Source organism: Monodelphis domestica, chromosome 2, assembly GCF_027887165.1.
Source record: "Monodelphis domestica isolate mMonDom1 chromosome 2, mMonDom1.pri, whole genome shotgun sequence".
Classification (NCBI taxonomy): domain Eukaryota; kingdom Metazoa; phylum Chordata; class Mammalia; order Didelphimorphia; family Didelphidae; genus Monodelphis; species Monodelphis domestica.
In genome coordinates, this window is record NC_077228.1 from 35,685,141 (window position 1) to 35,701,472 (window position 16,332).

Genomic DNA, 16,332 nt, shown 5'->3' on the forward strand with positions numbered 1-16,332 from the left:
AGTACAAATTAGAAGGAGAGGTGGTCCTCCTACATCTATTCCACAATATCTATTAGCAAAAGAAGCAATCAAGGGAAGTACCCCATTGATAAATTCTCTAATCAAACAAAAGATAATAATCCTCTGCAAATCAGTATATGCCTATTTTGCCTATTAAGAAACCGAAATTAGATGAAAATGGAAACTCAGTATATTGATTTGTTCAAGATTTGAGAGCTATAATCACATAATCAAAAGACATCCAGTTGTCCCCAGTCCATCAACAATTATTTCATCAATTCTTTGCAACACTAAATATTTCACAGTAGTAGATCTCTTTTCTGCATTTTTTTCAATACCTATCCATGAAGATTCACCCCCCCCCAAATTTGCATTTACCTGGAAAGGGTTTAAATATACATGGTCCCTTCTGCCTCAGGGTTATATAGAAAGCCCAACTTTGTTTTCCCAAATTTTAACACAAGATCTAAAAAATATCTAATTTAAGGAGAACTGATTAATTCATTTTATGGATGATTTACTCTTGGCCTGACAAAATGCAATAGCATGCCAAGAAGACAGCAAACATCTCCTACTAGAATAATATAAAGCAGAACACAAAATATCAAAATCAAAAGTGCAGTGGTATCTCCCAAAAGTGGAGTATTTAGGACTTGTTTTAGCCGAAGGTGTACATTACATCTCTCAAAAACTTGTTGAAGATAAAAAAAATTGAGTGCCCCAACAACTAAAAGACAATTAAAAGCAATTTTGGGAACTATGGGTTTTTTCAGGTAATTGATTCCTTGCTATGGGGAAATCATCAAACCCCCTATAGCACTGACAAGAGATATAACTATGGAATCACTGAAATTGAGTGCAGAACATCTAGCAGAATTTAATAAGTTAAAATAAGCAATTTTATCAGCACCAGTTCTAGGAATCCTGTAAAGATTAAAATTTTTGGAAACTAAGGCAGGTAGAAATTTCTCTCCACAAGGAGTATTATATTTTTATGAGGTTTATTAAAGGTTAAGGATTAAAGAAAATACAGAATAAGAAAGCACATGTCTAGGCCCAGAGAGGCCTAGACAACCTCGCCAAATAATGAAAGAGACGAGTCTGCTGGGAAGTGCAAGTAGAAAAGAGGCCCAGTAGCCTTTACAGCCAGGTTAAATAGAAATTTTTGACCTCGCCCAGGTGGAAATCTCAGTGAGATTAGAGGGAATTCTGGGAGCTAGCAAGGACTCCTGGGGATTGGAGTCCAAAGTTCAAGCCTCCATTTTTACAATCCCAGATTATAAGAAACCGTCCACTTTGCAAGTTCATGAATGAAGAGTAGCTTCTGGAGTAATTAACACAAGCTTTAGGACCAGTCCAGTGTCCAATCGCATACTATTCAGCTCAATTAGACCCAACAGCTGCTGGTGCAACTCCATGTCTCAGAGGAGTTGCTGCTGCAGCTCTGTGAGTAACAAAAGCTGCAGACTTAGTATTGTGATGCCCACTAATGATTATGTGTCTGCATGAGGTTGAAGCTTTACTATTAAGACATAGAACACAGGCATTCTCAGACCAAAGGCTTTCATGATACGAAATAACTTTTCTAGGCAATGAAAACATCATGTTAAAATGCTGCACAACACCGAACCTGGATATGTTGCTTCTTGATTTACCAACCAATGGATAACCGTTACATAATTGTGAATCAGTAGTTTGTATGGCAGAGAAACCACATAAAAATCTACTCGACACTCCATAAGAAAATTCAGATCTTGTTTTGTTTACTGATGGTTCTTCTTTTATGAGATGTGGTATATAGTATATAGGAGCAGCTGTAGTGATAGAATTTGAAACTACATGATCAGCATCACTTCCATAAAATTTAAGTGCACAAGGTGCAGAATTGATAGCATTAAAACAAGTCTAATAGCAAGAGATAAAAAAGCAACAATATATACAGATTGAAAATATGCCTTTGGAAAATGTCACGTTGTGAGTACCCTTTGGCTGCAAAGAGGTTCCTTAACATCATCAGGCAAGACAATCACGAATGCAAAAATTATAAATGAAGCTTTAGTAGCTCTCCAATTATAAAAAATGCTAGTGGTAGTACATTGCTCTGCACATACAGGTGGAACTGATTTTATTTAGTGAGGGAATCAATAGCAGATGTTGCTGAGAAACTAGCAGCTACAGAAGGCCCTGAGTTGATTTTGAATTTAACAATAATAAATGAAGCAGGTTTATTCATAACAAATAACAAAAAGTTTTGATAAAATCTAAGCAAACCATATAAAAGTAATCCCATCATCTAATAATTTAGTAATTCATTCTTTCAAAAAATTAATGACTTAATTTTGAAGGAAGACATGCTGGCACTTCTAATTACCACTTCCTTTTTATGATTTTCCTCAACCATCTTTTTTCCTAGGATTTTCAGTCAAGTTCAGTGAATGAACCATGGTTTTCAGACCCTGACTGCTTACTCTCTCACACACACACACCCTTTTCCCTCCTCTAATTCAAGACATCTTTCCCTTTTCCAATTTTCTGATACCCTTTCCTGATTACCAATGACACTGAGTCATCAGATGGTCTGGGTTAGGTGAAGGCTGCTTGGTTCTCTTTTACAAAGTCCTAGGGCAGCACTGACGAAGCTTTTCAAGTTCACATGCCCAAACTGAAATTTCAAGCTGCCTGTGAGTCCCCCATTTTATCCCAGAGAGTGGAGGGAGGAAGTGCTTGCTTTGGGTAGCTGGACATAGGGGTAGGGCATGCAAAAAAAAATCCTCGGGTGCTGGAAAGAGGAGGAACAGAGCAGCTCCTCACCCATGTGGCTGACTAGGCATGTGTGCCAATACTTCGCCAAAACTATCTTAGGGTATCAACCCTGCTGGATATGTTATTCTGTCATTTCTAGAACAAAGGTCCTTCTCTCAACAGAAGCAAAGTAAAGGATGTGTAGGTCTGCCTTCTCCCTGTTACTGTTATCATCTCATTTACTCCAAGTCAAGGTCCCATCTCTTTATCCTAGACTCACTTGTATAGGGACATGCCATGCTCTGAAACTCCCCTCAATCTAACTCTAAAAGATTATGATTCTGAGAAATAACAAAGTCTTCTAACTCTCCCACAAACTCTAACAACCAAAGAAATGGCTTCTGATTTAATTTTTAAATTAATTACAAATATATGCTAATAAACTAGCTGGAAAAGAGAGTTTTAATTAATTTCAGAAAATACAAATTACAAATCCTGATCCTTTCCAAGTATTTCCACTGGTCTTCTAATATAATCTTATGTATTATTAAACAATTAATGTACAAAATGTTTTCCCTCCCCACCCCAAAAATATTATTTATAGGATTCTGAATAGGAATACAAAAACAAGGAATTTACTCAATCTTTTAATTTGCTAAAATTAGAGAAAAGTGTTAAGATTAAATAATCTAAGAGATTATTTGCTTTTATAATAGATTTTTTCTGCAATAAATGTATCTTTGTAATTACTTTTCATGATGTGCATAATAAAACTAGTTCATATTTTCTTTATAAAATGAATAGGACAGACATGAAGAAGTTCAGTCTTCACAGTGTGAAGAATGACCCAGGTTTAAGAATTTGCATAGATAATTCAAAAATAGATGATCCCAAAAAAGTAGAAGACTTAAAGACAGGGCCGGAAATTTATATTCATCAGATGGTCTCTGGATAACATACAACTTCTCCTAGAGACTCAGTTGCCCATACCAAGTAGGAACCTCAATCTGAGTAGATATACATACTCATATTCTGGTTTTAGGTATTAGAGCATACTCCTGTCTGCCAAATGAAAGACAGCATAAAGGGAGGGGGCCAAAACTATAGAAAGGGAATAGGGTCCTATTCTTCTTCTCTAACAGTAAAAGCTTCAGGGCTTTGAAGTAATAACTGGCAAAAATGCCCTGATTATCAGCAGGCAGAGTAATAATGTAGCTGTTGAGAACACAGCTATTTATGTCTTAAAAACTAAAATGATCCCAGACTTTGGATCTCAGGTACATGTCTAACCCGGTGTTGCTTTTCAGATTACCCCCTGGCATAGACTCAGAACCTGTAGAGGAATAGGGTTTTTGCTGCCATTTAATTTCCACTCAGATTCAACTCTCCCAGTCCACATTGTTTCCTCTGAACTTTAAGACTAAATGGTATATGTGAACTGGAATGACCTCCAGGAATTGATGCAGAGTGAAAGGAACAGAAGAACTTTATACACAGAGACTGATCCACTGTGGTACAATCGAATGTAATGTACTTCTCTACTAGCAGCAATGCAATGATCCAGGACAATTCTGAGGGACTTATGAGAAAGAATGCTATTCATACCCAGAGAAAGAACTGGGAAACCAGAAACACATAAGAAAAACAACTGCTTGATCGCACAGGGTGATGGGGATATAGACTCACCTTAGTGCAAATATCAATAATATGGAAATAAGTCTTGATCAATGGCATATGTAAAACCCAGTGGAATTGTGTATCGGTTATGGGAGGGGGGTGGGGAGAGGGGAGAGAAAGAACATGAATCTTGTAACCATGGAGAAATATTCTAAATTAATTAAATAAAAATTTCCAAATTAAAAAAAATACTACATGATATAACAGAAAGTCTTATGAGTCCAGAAAAATAAAAGTTCAACCTAAGATGCAACTTTCTGGTTATGTGACTTTGGACAACGAACTGATAAATGAAAAGGCATTTAATAAGTACTTCCTAGGTGTCAAACACTGTGTGAGGCACCAGGGGTATAAAAACAAGTAAAAAAAGTCTCTACCCTGTAGGGCAGAGAGCAGCAATGAAGGAAGAGAGGGTAGAACTATTTCTGCAACAGTGGTAGCTGTGTGAACTTTATTACGATTCCAGAACCAAAAGGGGAAAAATATATACTCAGTGCCAAGAAGGATGGAGGGTAGAGGGTGGGCAGCTGGATGGCTCAGTGGATTGAGAGCCAGATCTAGAGACAGGAGGTCCTAGGTTTAAATCTGGTCTCAGACACTTCCTAGCTGTGTGGACTTGGGCAAGTCACTTAACCCTTATTGCCCAGCCCTTACCACTCTTCTATCTTAGAACCAATACATAGTATTGGTTCTAAGACAGAAGGTAAGGGTTTAAAAAAAAAAAGTGTGAGAGTTTGATTAGGACAGCACAGTGAAGCTCAGTGAGGGCAACTGGCCTGATTCAGAGGAACACATGGGAGGCGCTGCCCAATCAATAGCTTGAGGCCTCTGAATAGGAGCTCCAGAACGAAAAGGGTTCCAGTGCATGTTAAGACAGTCAAGGCAACTGGTGAGAAGTGAATAGTGAAGAAATCAAGTAAATTTTATTTATTTATTCACTTAAATTAATTTATTTCGTCAATTTAGAACATTATTCCTTTGTTACAAAAATTACATTATTTCCCTCCCTCCCCTCCCTCCACCCTTCCTATAACCGATATGAAATTTCACTGGGTATTACATGTGTCCTTGATCAGAACCTATTTCCATGTTGTTGATGTTTGCATTAGGATGTTCATTTAGAGTCTACATCCCCAGCCATATCCCCTTGACCCATGTATTCAAGTAGTTCAAGTAAACTTTATTTAAAAAAAAAATTTTTTTTCTTAAAATTCCTACTTTTTCTTTTAGTGTCAATACTAAGATAGAAGAATGTTAAGAGCTAGACAAATGGAGTTAAATGACTTGCTCAGGGTCACACAGTTAGGAAGTACTTGAGGTCAGATATGAACCCAGGATCTCCTGACTAGGCCTGGCTCTATTCACTGCTACCTGGCTTCCCCTAAGCTTTATTTTATTTTTATATATATATACACACACACACATACATACAAACATATATTTTTTTTAAACCCTCACCTTCCATCTTAGACTCCAATACTGTGTATTAGGTCTAAGGCAGAAGAATGGTAAGTGCTAATGTAAAAATGGATTGGAATCCAGGACTTCAATCCCCACAAGCCTTTGCTCCACTTCCCCAAAATGCCTTGTAATCTCACCTGGGCCGAGATCGAGAAGGGATTTAACCTGATCGCAAAGGCTTTTGGGCTCTCTTGTGGATTTCCATTTTGGAGCAGAGGCGTCTCTTCCATGATGTGAGGTTATCTTGTCTAGGCCTCTGGCCTAGGCACGTGTTTTTTCTTATTCTGTATTTTCTTTAATCCTTAACCTTTAATAAACCTCTAAAAAAGATAATACTCCTTGCAGAGAGAAACTAATTTCTACCTGCCTCAGTCTCCCTAAATTTTAATCTTTACACTAAACAGCAATAGGGGTTAAATGACTTGTCACACAGCTAGAAAGTATCTGAGGCCAGATTTAAACCTAGAACCTCCCATCTCTAGACCTGGCTCTCAATTCACTAAGCCACCCAGCTCCCTCCCTAAGCTTTACTTTAAATAAATCACCTAACCTTAATGTACTTCAGTTTCTTCATCCATAAAATGAGGGTGATATTTGGAATGCCTACAATAGCTGTTCCCAGGGTTTTCTTGGGAAAGATAATGGAGTGATTTGTCATTTCCCTACCCAGTGTACCCTTTTCTCAGGCAATCAGAAATAAACAGTTTTGCTCAGAGTCCATAGGTAGGCAGTGTCTGAGGCTAGATTTGAATGCAGATCTTCCTTCCTCTAGGCCTAATGTTCTATCCACCAAGCCACCAGTTACCTGCAGCAAAAAATTTAATTATTTGTATTTTGACCAACAAGTAATGAACATTAATTATGCAGGAATCATTTCTGAATCAGACTGCTGTCAGAACAAAGATAAAAATAATACAAAGCTAGGTAAAAATTAAAATGAGAACATATGGTACACAAAACAACCCTCCCCCCCAAAACCCCACCCCAATCTATTCTATTTAAAAAAGCTATTAATGCCAAAAATAGGAATACCAATACTTACTGTGACAACTTTCTATAGAATTCAATGTAAATCAATATAAAATCAATGGCCATAATAGGGCAACCAAAAAACAAAACAAAACTTCAGTCAGCAGACATTTGATCTATGTCTTAGAAGTCTTTACAATTTGACCCCAACTACATTCCTAGTAGACCTATTCTACATTACTCCACTTCACACACTTTAAGATTCAACTAATATATTTCGAGATCCGTCCAGTGGTCTCTCTGAGGGAATGGGCTTATTCTGTCCAAGTGTGATGATTCCAGTCCAATAATGGAGATGAGAAGCGCTATGTGCTCAGTCCCACACACATAGGTGTCACATAGCATTCTGCCATTGCATGGAGGCTAGTTTATTATATAGGTTGGTGATTACATACTTCTTTGGCACACAATCAATTTTCTACATATGTTTCCATAGAACTTAACAACAGACACGTAGCCTAAGGAGATAGTCAATGAAACATTGTTGCTATAGATGAATGACATAAACAGAGTGATCTAGAGGTTAGTTCTCCCTGTCTTAGGAGACCCATAGTTACTTTTGGTTAGCTTTCACAATCAATCACAATTACATAGGAGATGGGTAACAAAACATTTCGTAGCCAGGTACATGGTTAGAGGGTTAATTTAATGAAAGATCAGATTTGGGTTTTTCTTCAATTTATAAGTTCTATTTTTTCTTGTGTTACTTTAAAGCACCTGGCAATGTTGCCTGGTTTCTGTCTGCAGTGGAGTGTGTCTTGAAGGTGATTGATGTTCTTGGCTTGCCTGGCTTGTAATGGGAGTGAATGTAACTGTGGAGAGGGAAAGGAGGGGGATAATGATCTTTATAAAGGTTTTAATTCTCTGAATATAATCTTTTAGGGTAATAATCTGGGGGGATAAAGATGGGATATATGTTCATTCTATAAGTCTTTGCTCTTATATCATTTCTTTTGTTTTGGAGAGAGAACAATAATTATCCATTAGTGAGGGAAGTTAAAGAGAGAGAAGTCACAGAGAGGGATCAATGGGGGCCTCATTTTCTGGGGGCTGCCTTGCAGCCTCCATTTCCCCAGACTGTGACTCTGTCAAACGGCAGGGGTGATGGCTTCCCACAAATATGACCTTGTTAGCTGTTTGCATTGGTCAGACAGTCCCTCATTCCTGAAACTAAACCCTTTTCATTTCTGCTTCCTAAAAGCCTTAGTTTTCTTCCAAACTCTATTTAAATAGCACATTTTGTTTATATCATATATGTGTATGTTACCCCTTCTGAAACATGAGCAGTAACTTTCATTTTTGCCTCAGAATCTCCAGTATCTAGAATATAGTAGGGACTTAATAAATACTGTTGGTTGTTTGTTGATTTAGAAAATACTATGGATTACTGATGGATTATGAAAAATATCATCTTAGCTAGCTAAAAGAAAACTTGAAGATTCATAAGCAAAGTCATTTAGTGACATTTGAGAATAAAATTCAAAGTAAGGGAACAACCAAGGCAAAAATGAAAAGGCAAGTAAGGACTTTTCTAACAAGTTCTATTTGCCATCAAAGACAAAAGAGCCACCACATCTGTATTCTTTACATCACATTCCCAGATGTGTTGTGGGAAGTGGAACTGGCCCTGACAAAAACAAAAGTGGGACAAAGAAGTTGATCTACACCAACCAGACCCAGAGGAAGTTCATGAAAGAGATGACACACTTTTGAGGGCACTGAGGGACCAGTTTTCAAGGTATCAAAAAGAAAAAAATATGTCAATGTGGTGGAAAAAACCCTTGGACCTTATTTCCAGAAAAAGGTAACAAAGAAATTAGACCATTCTGGGGTAGGCCTACCTTGGGCCAAACCAATAATTCAGGCTTATGATTAGAACTTAAATACATAAGCAGCAGTCATCAAAACAATTTGGTACTGGCTAAGAAACAGAAAGGAAGATCAGTGGAATAGACTGGGGAAAAGCGACCTCAGCAAGACAGTATACGATAAACCCAAAGATCCCAGCTTTTGGGACAAAAATCCACTATTCGATAAAAACTGCTGGGAAAATTGGAAGACAGTGTGGGAGAGACTAGGAATAGATCAACACCTCACACCCTACACCAAGATAAATTCAAAATGGGTGAGTGACTTAAACATAAAGAAGGAAACCATAAGTAAATTGGGTAAACACAGAATAGTATACATGTCAGACCTTTGGGAGGGGAAAGGCTTTAAAACCAAGCAAGACATAGAAAGAATCACAAAATGTAAAATAAATAATTTTGACTACATCAAACTAAAAAGCTTTTGTACAAACAAAACCAATGTAACTAAAGTCAGAAGGGAAACAACAAATTGGGAAAAAATATTCATAGAAACCTCTGACAAAGGTTTAATTACTCATATTTATAAAGAGCTAAATCAATTGTACAAAAAATCAAGCCATTCTCCAATTGATAAATGGACAAGGGACATGGATAGGCAGTTCTCAGATAAAGAAATCAAAACTATTAATAAGCACATGAAAAAGTGTTCTAAATCTCTTATAATCAGAGAGATGCAAATCAAAACAACTCTGAGGTATCACCTCACACCTAGCAGATTGGCTAACATAACAGCAAAGGAAAGTAATGAATGCTGGAGGGGATGTGGCAAAGTAGGGACATTAATTCATTGCTGGTGGAGTTGTGAACTGATCCAACCATTCTGGAGGGCAATTTGGAACTATGCCCAAAGGGCGACAAAAGAATATCTACCCTTTGATCCAGTCATAGCACTGCTAGGTCTGTACCCCAAAGAGATAATGGACAAAAAGACTTGTACAAAAATATTCAGGACTTCCGGTTAAGATGGCGGCTTAGAGAAAGCTAAAGTTCAGATCTCCGGAAAACCCTTCCCGACCGATCTCAAACTATAAGCTCCTAAGGCGCCGAAATTCAAAACGATCAACAGCATAGACCCTGGGAACCCTCCTCCTGGACCTGGACCCGGATCAAAAGGTACGGCTCCCCTCAAAAGCCAGAACCCGAGATCACTCGGACCTCAGGGGTAGGAGCGCAGAGTCCAAGGCTCCGGGAAGCCGCAGCCCGGCCGGCTCAGAGAGCAGGGTCCTCGGAACAACAACCCTCAGGGCCTTCTATCCGAGTCCCAGTGAAAGTCACTGCCTGGAGCAAGACAGCCTCACGGGCTGGATCCCGCTATCCAAGTCTCAGTGAAAGTCCCTGCCCTCGGAGCTTGGGGAAGCTGCAGCCCATCCCCCCGCAGGCCGACCGAAACAGCCTCACGGCCAGCGATTCTGAAGGCAACTTCCGGAAAGCAACGTGGTCCGACCCTTCCATTCCAGTTCCAGTGAGGCATATTCAGTTTAACCCAGGGAAAGCTCATAGAACCATCTGCCCAGGACTAAAGCCTCTGAACACCAGACAGAGATAAGAAAAGCTAATCCTCCCCATTCAGAGATGGCAAACTCCACAGAAGCACAGAAGCCCCAAAATACCAAGAAAAATAAGAAGAAAGGGGCGACTTTGGACACATTCTATGGAGCCAAAATACAAAATACAGAGCAGATAGAAGATAATATACAACAAAATGCTCCAAAACCTTCCAAAGGAAATGGAAACTCTCCACAAACCTATGAAGAATTTGAATCAGAAATGACCAAAAAGATGGAAGCCTTCTGGGAGGAAAAGTTGGAAATAATGCAAAAGAAATTCACGCATCTACAAAACCGGTATGATGAAACTGAAAAGGAAAACCAGGCTTTAAAGGCCAGAATCAGGCAGCTGGAAGACAACGATCGTGTAAAAGAGCAAGAATTAATAAAGCAAAGCCAAAATACCAAGAAATTAGAAGAGAACATAAAATATCTCACCGACAAGGTGATAGATCTGGAAAATAGAGGGAGAAGGGATAATTTAAGAATAAGCCAGAAATAATCACCAAACTGGACATGGTGATACAAGATATAATCAAAGAAAATTGCCCAGAGATTCTAGAACAAGGGGGCAATACAGCCACTGACAGAGCTCACAGAACACCTTCTACACTAAACCCCCAAAAGACAACTCCCAGGAATGTAATTGCCAAACTCCAAAGCTATCAAACAAAAGAAAAAATCCTACAGGAAGCCAGAAAAAGACAATTTAGATATAAAGGAATGCCAATCAGGGTCACACAAGACCTTGCAAGTTCTACTCTGAATGATCGTAAGGCATGGAACATGATCTTCAGAAAGGCAAGAGAGCTGGGTCTCCAACCAAGAATCAACTACCCAGCAAAACTGACTATACACTTCCAAGGGAAAGTATGGGCATTCAACAAAATAGAAGACTTCCAACTTTTTGCAAAGAAAAGACCAGAGCTCTGTGGAAAGTTTGATACCGAAAATCAAAGAGCAAGGAATACCTGAAAAGGTAAATATTAAGGAAAGGGGAAAAATGTTATCTTTTTCTTTTACTCAAACTCTCTTCTATAAGGACTACATTTATATCAATCTATGTATACTAATATGTGGGGAAAATGTAATGTATAAATAGGGGGTAAAGAAAGACCAAATAGAATAATCATTCTCACACAAAGATTCACATGGGAAGGGGAGGGGAAGAAAACTCCTATAAGAAGGAGAGGAAGAGAGGGGGGGGTTACTTAAACCTCAATCTCAGGGAAATCAACTCTGAGAGGGAAAAACATCCAGATCCATTGGGATCTTGAATTCTATCTTACCCAACAAGGGTAAGGAGAAGGGAAAACCAAGGGGGGGAGGGGGAGAGGGAGAACAAAAAGGGAGGGAAAGAGAGGGGGGAGGGGGAGGGAAGAAAAAGGGAGGGACTAAAAAGGGAAACATCAAGGGAGGGGACAAGGGGGGGGCTGATTCAAAGTAAATCACTGGACTAAAAGGTAGAGCCGAAGAAGAAAAGGTTAGAATTAGGGAAGGCTATCAAAATGCCAGGGAGTCCACAAATGACAATCATAACTTTGAACGTGAATGGGATGAACTCACCCATAAAACGTAGATGAATAGCAGAATGGATTAGAATCCAAAACCCTACCATATGTTGTCTTCAAGAAACACACATGAGGCGGGTTGACACCCACAAGGTCAGAATTAAAGGATGGAATAAGACCTTCTGGGCCTCAACTGATAGAAAGAAGGCAGGAGTGGTAATCATGATATCTGATAAAGCCAATGCAAAAATAGACCTGATCAAAAGGGATAGGGAAGGTAATTATATTTTGTTAAAAGGGACTCTAGACAATGAGGAAATATCATTAATCAACATGTATGCACCAAATAATATAGCACCCAAATTTCTAATGGAGAAACTAGGAGAATTGAAGGAAGAAATAGACAATAAAACCAAAAATATTCATAGCTGCGCTCTTTGTGGTGGCCAAAAACTGGAAAACAAGGGGATGCCCATCAATTGGGGAATGGCTGAGCAAATTGTGGTATATGTTGGTGATGGAATACTATTGTGCTAAAAGGAATAATAAAGTGGAGGAGGTCCATGGAGACTGGAACAACCTCCAGGAAGTGATGCAGAGCGAGAGGAGCAGAACCAGGAGAACATTGTACACAGAGACTGATACACTGTGGTATAATCGAACGTAATGGACTTCTCCATTAGGGGCGGTGTAATGTCCCTGAACAATTTGCAGGGATCTAGGAGAAAAAAACACTATTCATAAGCAAAGGATAAACTATGGGAGGGGAAACACCGAGGAAAAGCAACTGCTTGAATACAGTGGTTGAGGGGACATGACAGAGGAGAGACTCTAAATGAACACTCTAATGCAAATATTATCAACATAGCAATGGGTTCAAATCAAGAAAACATGTAATGCCCAGTGGATTTACGTGTCGGCTATGGGGGTTGGGGGGAGGAAAAGAAAATGATCTATGTCTTTAATGAATAATGCTTGGAAATGATCAAATAAAATATATTTAAAAAAAAAAGAACTTAAATACATAGAGACTATAAAACTCAATAAAAAGAAATTTACTAAATAAAATATTCAAAAGGGATACAATCACTAACTTACAAACTTCCCTTGATGACAATATCTAGCCAGAAATTCCCAGTGATCAAGAATTCTGTCAAGCCTGAGAGCTCTGTCTTCCCAGAATATGGGCATTTTAGGACTCTGGTAACTAGGAGGTCATACTAATGGCTCAAATTCTTAGTCCTTCAGACCCAAGGTTCAAACTCCCAAGAGAGACAGAAGCTAAACCATACATATGAATATCTGTGGGTTGCATGTTGACTTAGCTTCAGGATATAAATGCTATCTATATTTTCTTTTTTTTTTTATTTGTTCAATGTTTCCCAATTCCATTTTAATCTAATTCAGGCTGCCCTCGGGAGTGTTGTGGCTAGACCATGTGTATGACTGCCTCTGCTTCAGACTAATCAAGGATGTCCTGACGACAAGTCAGTATCAGCATCTACATAAAACAGAAACCCCGCCTACACACAGATCCATAGGCCTATTTTTTATCACTATAAAAATTATGACTGGCCAAAGGACTCTGGCCCCAAACTTTTAGGACTGTTCTGTTATAATCCTTTGGTATGCATAAGATTTAAACCAGACTCAGTTCTACTTAGAAATAGATGATGAAAGTCTCCAGCAAGCTTGCTGAGACAATATGGCTATAATTCCACAATCCTCATCCTGAGTTGGCTTTCCTGGTTAATTTTTAGAACCGTCTCTCACCCAAGCTACTAGTCCATGCTCCCTGACTGAACTACCCTATAAGCAACATGTCAGCTGTCACAGAAGCCCTCTGTTTTAAAACCCTATGTAAATTAGGGCTCCTGGGATTCTGAGTCTTCCACAGGAGAATGAATCCCACTTCTTATCTGTGTCACCACTCAGCTTAACAACTGAATCTTTGAAAAAACAAAACTATGCACAACAGATTTTTAATCTATTTAATCTACATCATTAACATTTTCTCCATGACTTTCTTAAGTCTTGATAACCAGCAAAATGATCAATTAAGCCCTGATTTGTAGCATTTGATGAATTCTGAGACAACTGCTCATACTAAAAATTTAACAATAGGCTCTTGAGTCAGTGCAAGCTGGCTCCAGATACTTCTTGCCCAAGGAAATCAAAGGCAGAAAGGAAGGCTCCATATAGATCAAAACATTCAAGTTCTTTTGTTGTAGTAACAAAAAACTGGAAACAAAGTAGAACCTATTAATTAGGGAATAACTTTTAAAAATATTGTATTATTAAGAAAATAGATGAATTCCAAGGAGAATGGAAAGACTTAGATGAATTTATTCATTAAGGAGTAGAATCAGAAAAATAATATGTACAATGATGACAACAATGTAAATAGAAAGAACAATAACCAAAAAATAAACTGAATTCTGTGTAAATGTAATGGGAATGACCTCTTTTCAGATGTGGAAGACCACCTCTCCAGGTGTGGGGCACTGAACATATTATCAGACTGAGGTAACAGATTGGTGAGTTTTGCTGACCAGTTTCCCCTACTACCCCCCCCCACCCCATTCTTTGTTAGAAAAGATGGTTCTTTGGGTAGGGGAATAATAAGGATATATTTGGAAATCACAATGTTGTAAAAAAAAACAGCAATAAAAAATTTAAAATTATAAAAAGGAAAGTAGCTTGAAGGCAGAAAGTTAAAAACTGTACATGAATTCCCTATTCTTGGAGAACAAGATTTTTTTCTACTGGTTTCTGTTCTATACATAATCAAAAATTTTCACTCAGTCATTTCAACTGTGTCCTATCCTTGTTGATCCTATATGGGGTTTTCTTGGCAAAGATACCAGAGTGGTTTATTATTTCTTTCTCCAGCTCATTTTACAGATGAGGAAACTGAAGTAAATAGGGCTAACTTATTTACCCAGGGTCACAAAGCTAGTTAAGTGTTTGAGACTAGATTTGAACTCCAGGTCCAGCATGCTACCCAGTATACCACCTAGCTACCCCGATAATCAAAATTAATACTTATTTTATACTTAAACACTACATAAACTCGAATTTGATTTGCTTTTCTATTTACCTGTGGGCTTGAAAACTTTTCCCATCAATACAAATATCAATATCTGGGCAGCAACGCTTTCTGTAAAGTTTCAACAAATCTTCTCCTAACTCAGATGCAGGCTCCAGGTCAGAACTGTCTGCAAAAGAAAAAAATAAAGTATCCTGGAATTTTTCTAGGATTTTAAATAGCCACATTTTTTACAAGTGAATAACAATGAGGTTTTTAGGTAAATTAAATTTCTAATTATCTTTACCAGTAAAGCAGAAATAACATAAAAGAAGAAATGAAAAGCACATGGTTATAATTAAATTTTACCTTTAGAATGCTTTAATACTTACTTCATACTATCATGTGGGCATGTTTAATATTCTGAGGTATCACATTCTACCTCTCAGTTTCCTCATCTATAAAATAATAGAAGTGAGACCAAATATTTCTAAAATCCCTTTAATATCTGAATCCTAGAATCCTATGCTGCTAGGAATACTTCAAACAAAATAATGAAGCTGCTCTGTGAACAGTTGATTTACAAGAAGTTTTACAGCTCTCAAGCTTCCATAGTCTCTTTTAGTGCTTAATTCCTTCATGTTTCTCACTTCTTCCAGAAGATAGGCAGCATCTCTTGTAGAAGAATAAAATAACCATCATGACAAGAGTTGACATTCTATAGTGATTCAAGATTTATAAAGTACTTTACATATATTAATAATTAGGTCTTCATAACGGCCTTGTAAAGTAGGTATGTTTACTCTTATTATCATCTCCATTTTATAAACTAGAGAATAAAAATTCAATCTCTTAAGAATTTACTTTGAGGGGGCAGCTAGGTGGACTGAGAAGCACGCCCAGAGAGGGGAGGTCCTAAGTTCAAATATGGCCTTAGACACTTCCCAGCTGTGTGACCCTGGGCAAGTCCCTTAACCCCCACTGCCTAGCCCTTACCACTCTTTGGTCTTGGAACCAATACACCGTATTAATTCCAAGACGGAAGGTAGGGGTTTAAAAAAAAGAAAAAAGAATCTATTTTGAACTTAGCATTGTGCTAGCTGCTATATTTAGCATTCAGAGTGTTTCCTATAGCTCCTAGTATAATGCCCAGAACACAATAAGTACCTAATAAATATAATTTGGTTGATTAAAATAATAATGTGTTTATATGGTGTGTCATTTATATAACATTGAAATTTATGACTTATAAAGCAATTTATATACATATATATATATATATATATATATATAATTTTAAATGGTCTTCCCTACAGTCCTGTTATATAGGTAGGGAAAACAGTAGCATCCCTATTTTTCAAAAGAAAATATCAAGGTTCAGAAATGATGAGAGATTAGCTCATAAAGAGTAAACTGCAACTGAAATTCAAACCTTCAAACTCCACATACTATGTTTTCTACATGAA

General features: G+C 37.9%; 1 protein-coding gene across 6 annotated transcripts in view; it reads right to left on the bottom strand.

Moving 5' to 3' along the window:
• BTBD8 (BTB domain containing 8) overlaps positions 1-16,332 on the bottom strand; it is a 161,762-nt gene that overhangs the window by 102,856 nt on the left and 42,574 nt on the right. For 5 of the 6 annotated variants that reach the window (XM_007480323.3, XM_056815354.1, XM_056815355.1 and 2 more), the window contains one exon: positions 14,939-15,056. The exons of the other annotated variant lie outside the window; for it this stretch is intronic. In XM_007480323.3, coding sequence (XP_007480385.3) covers positions 14,939-15,056 — 118 coding nt within the window. The remainder of the gene's footprint in view (positions 1-14,938; positions 15,057-16,332) is intronic. 6 annotated transcript variants of the gene reach the window in all.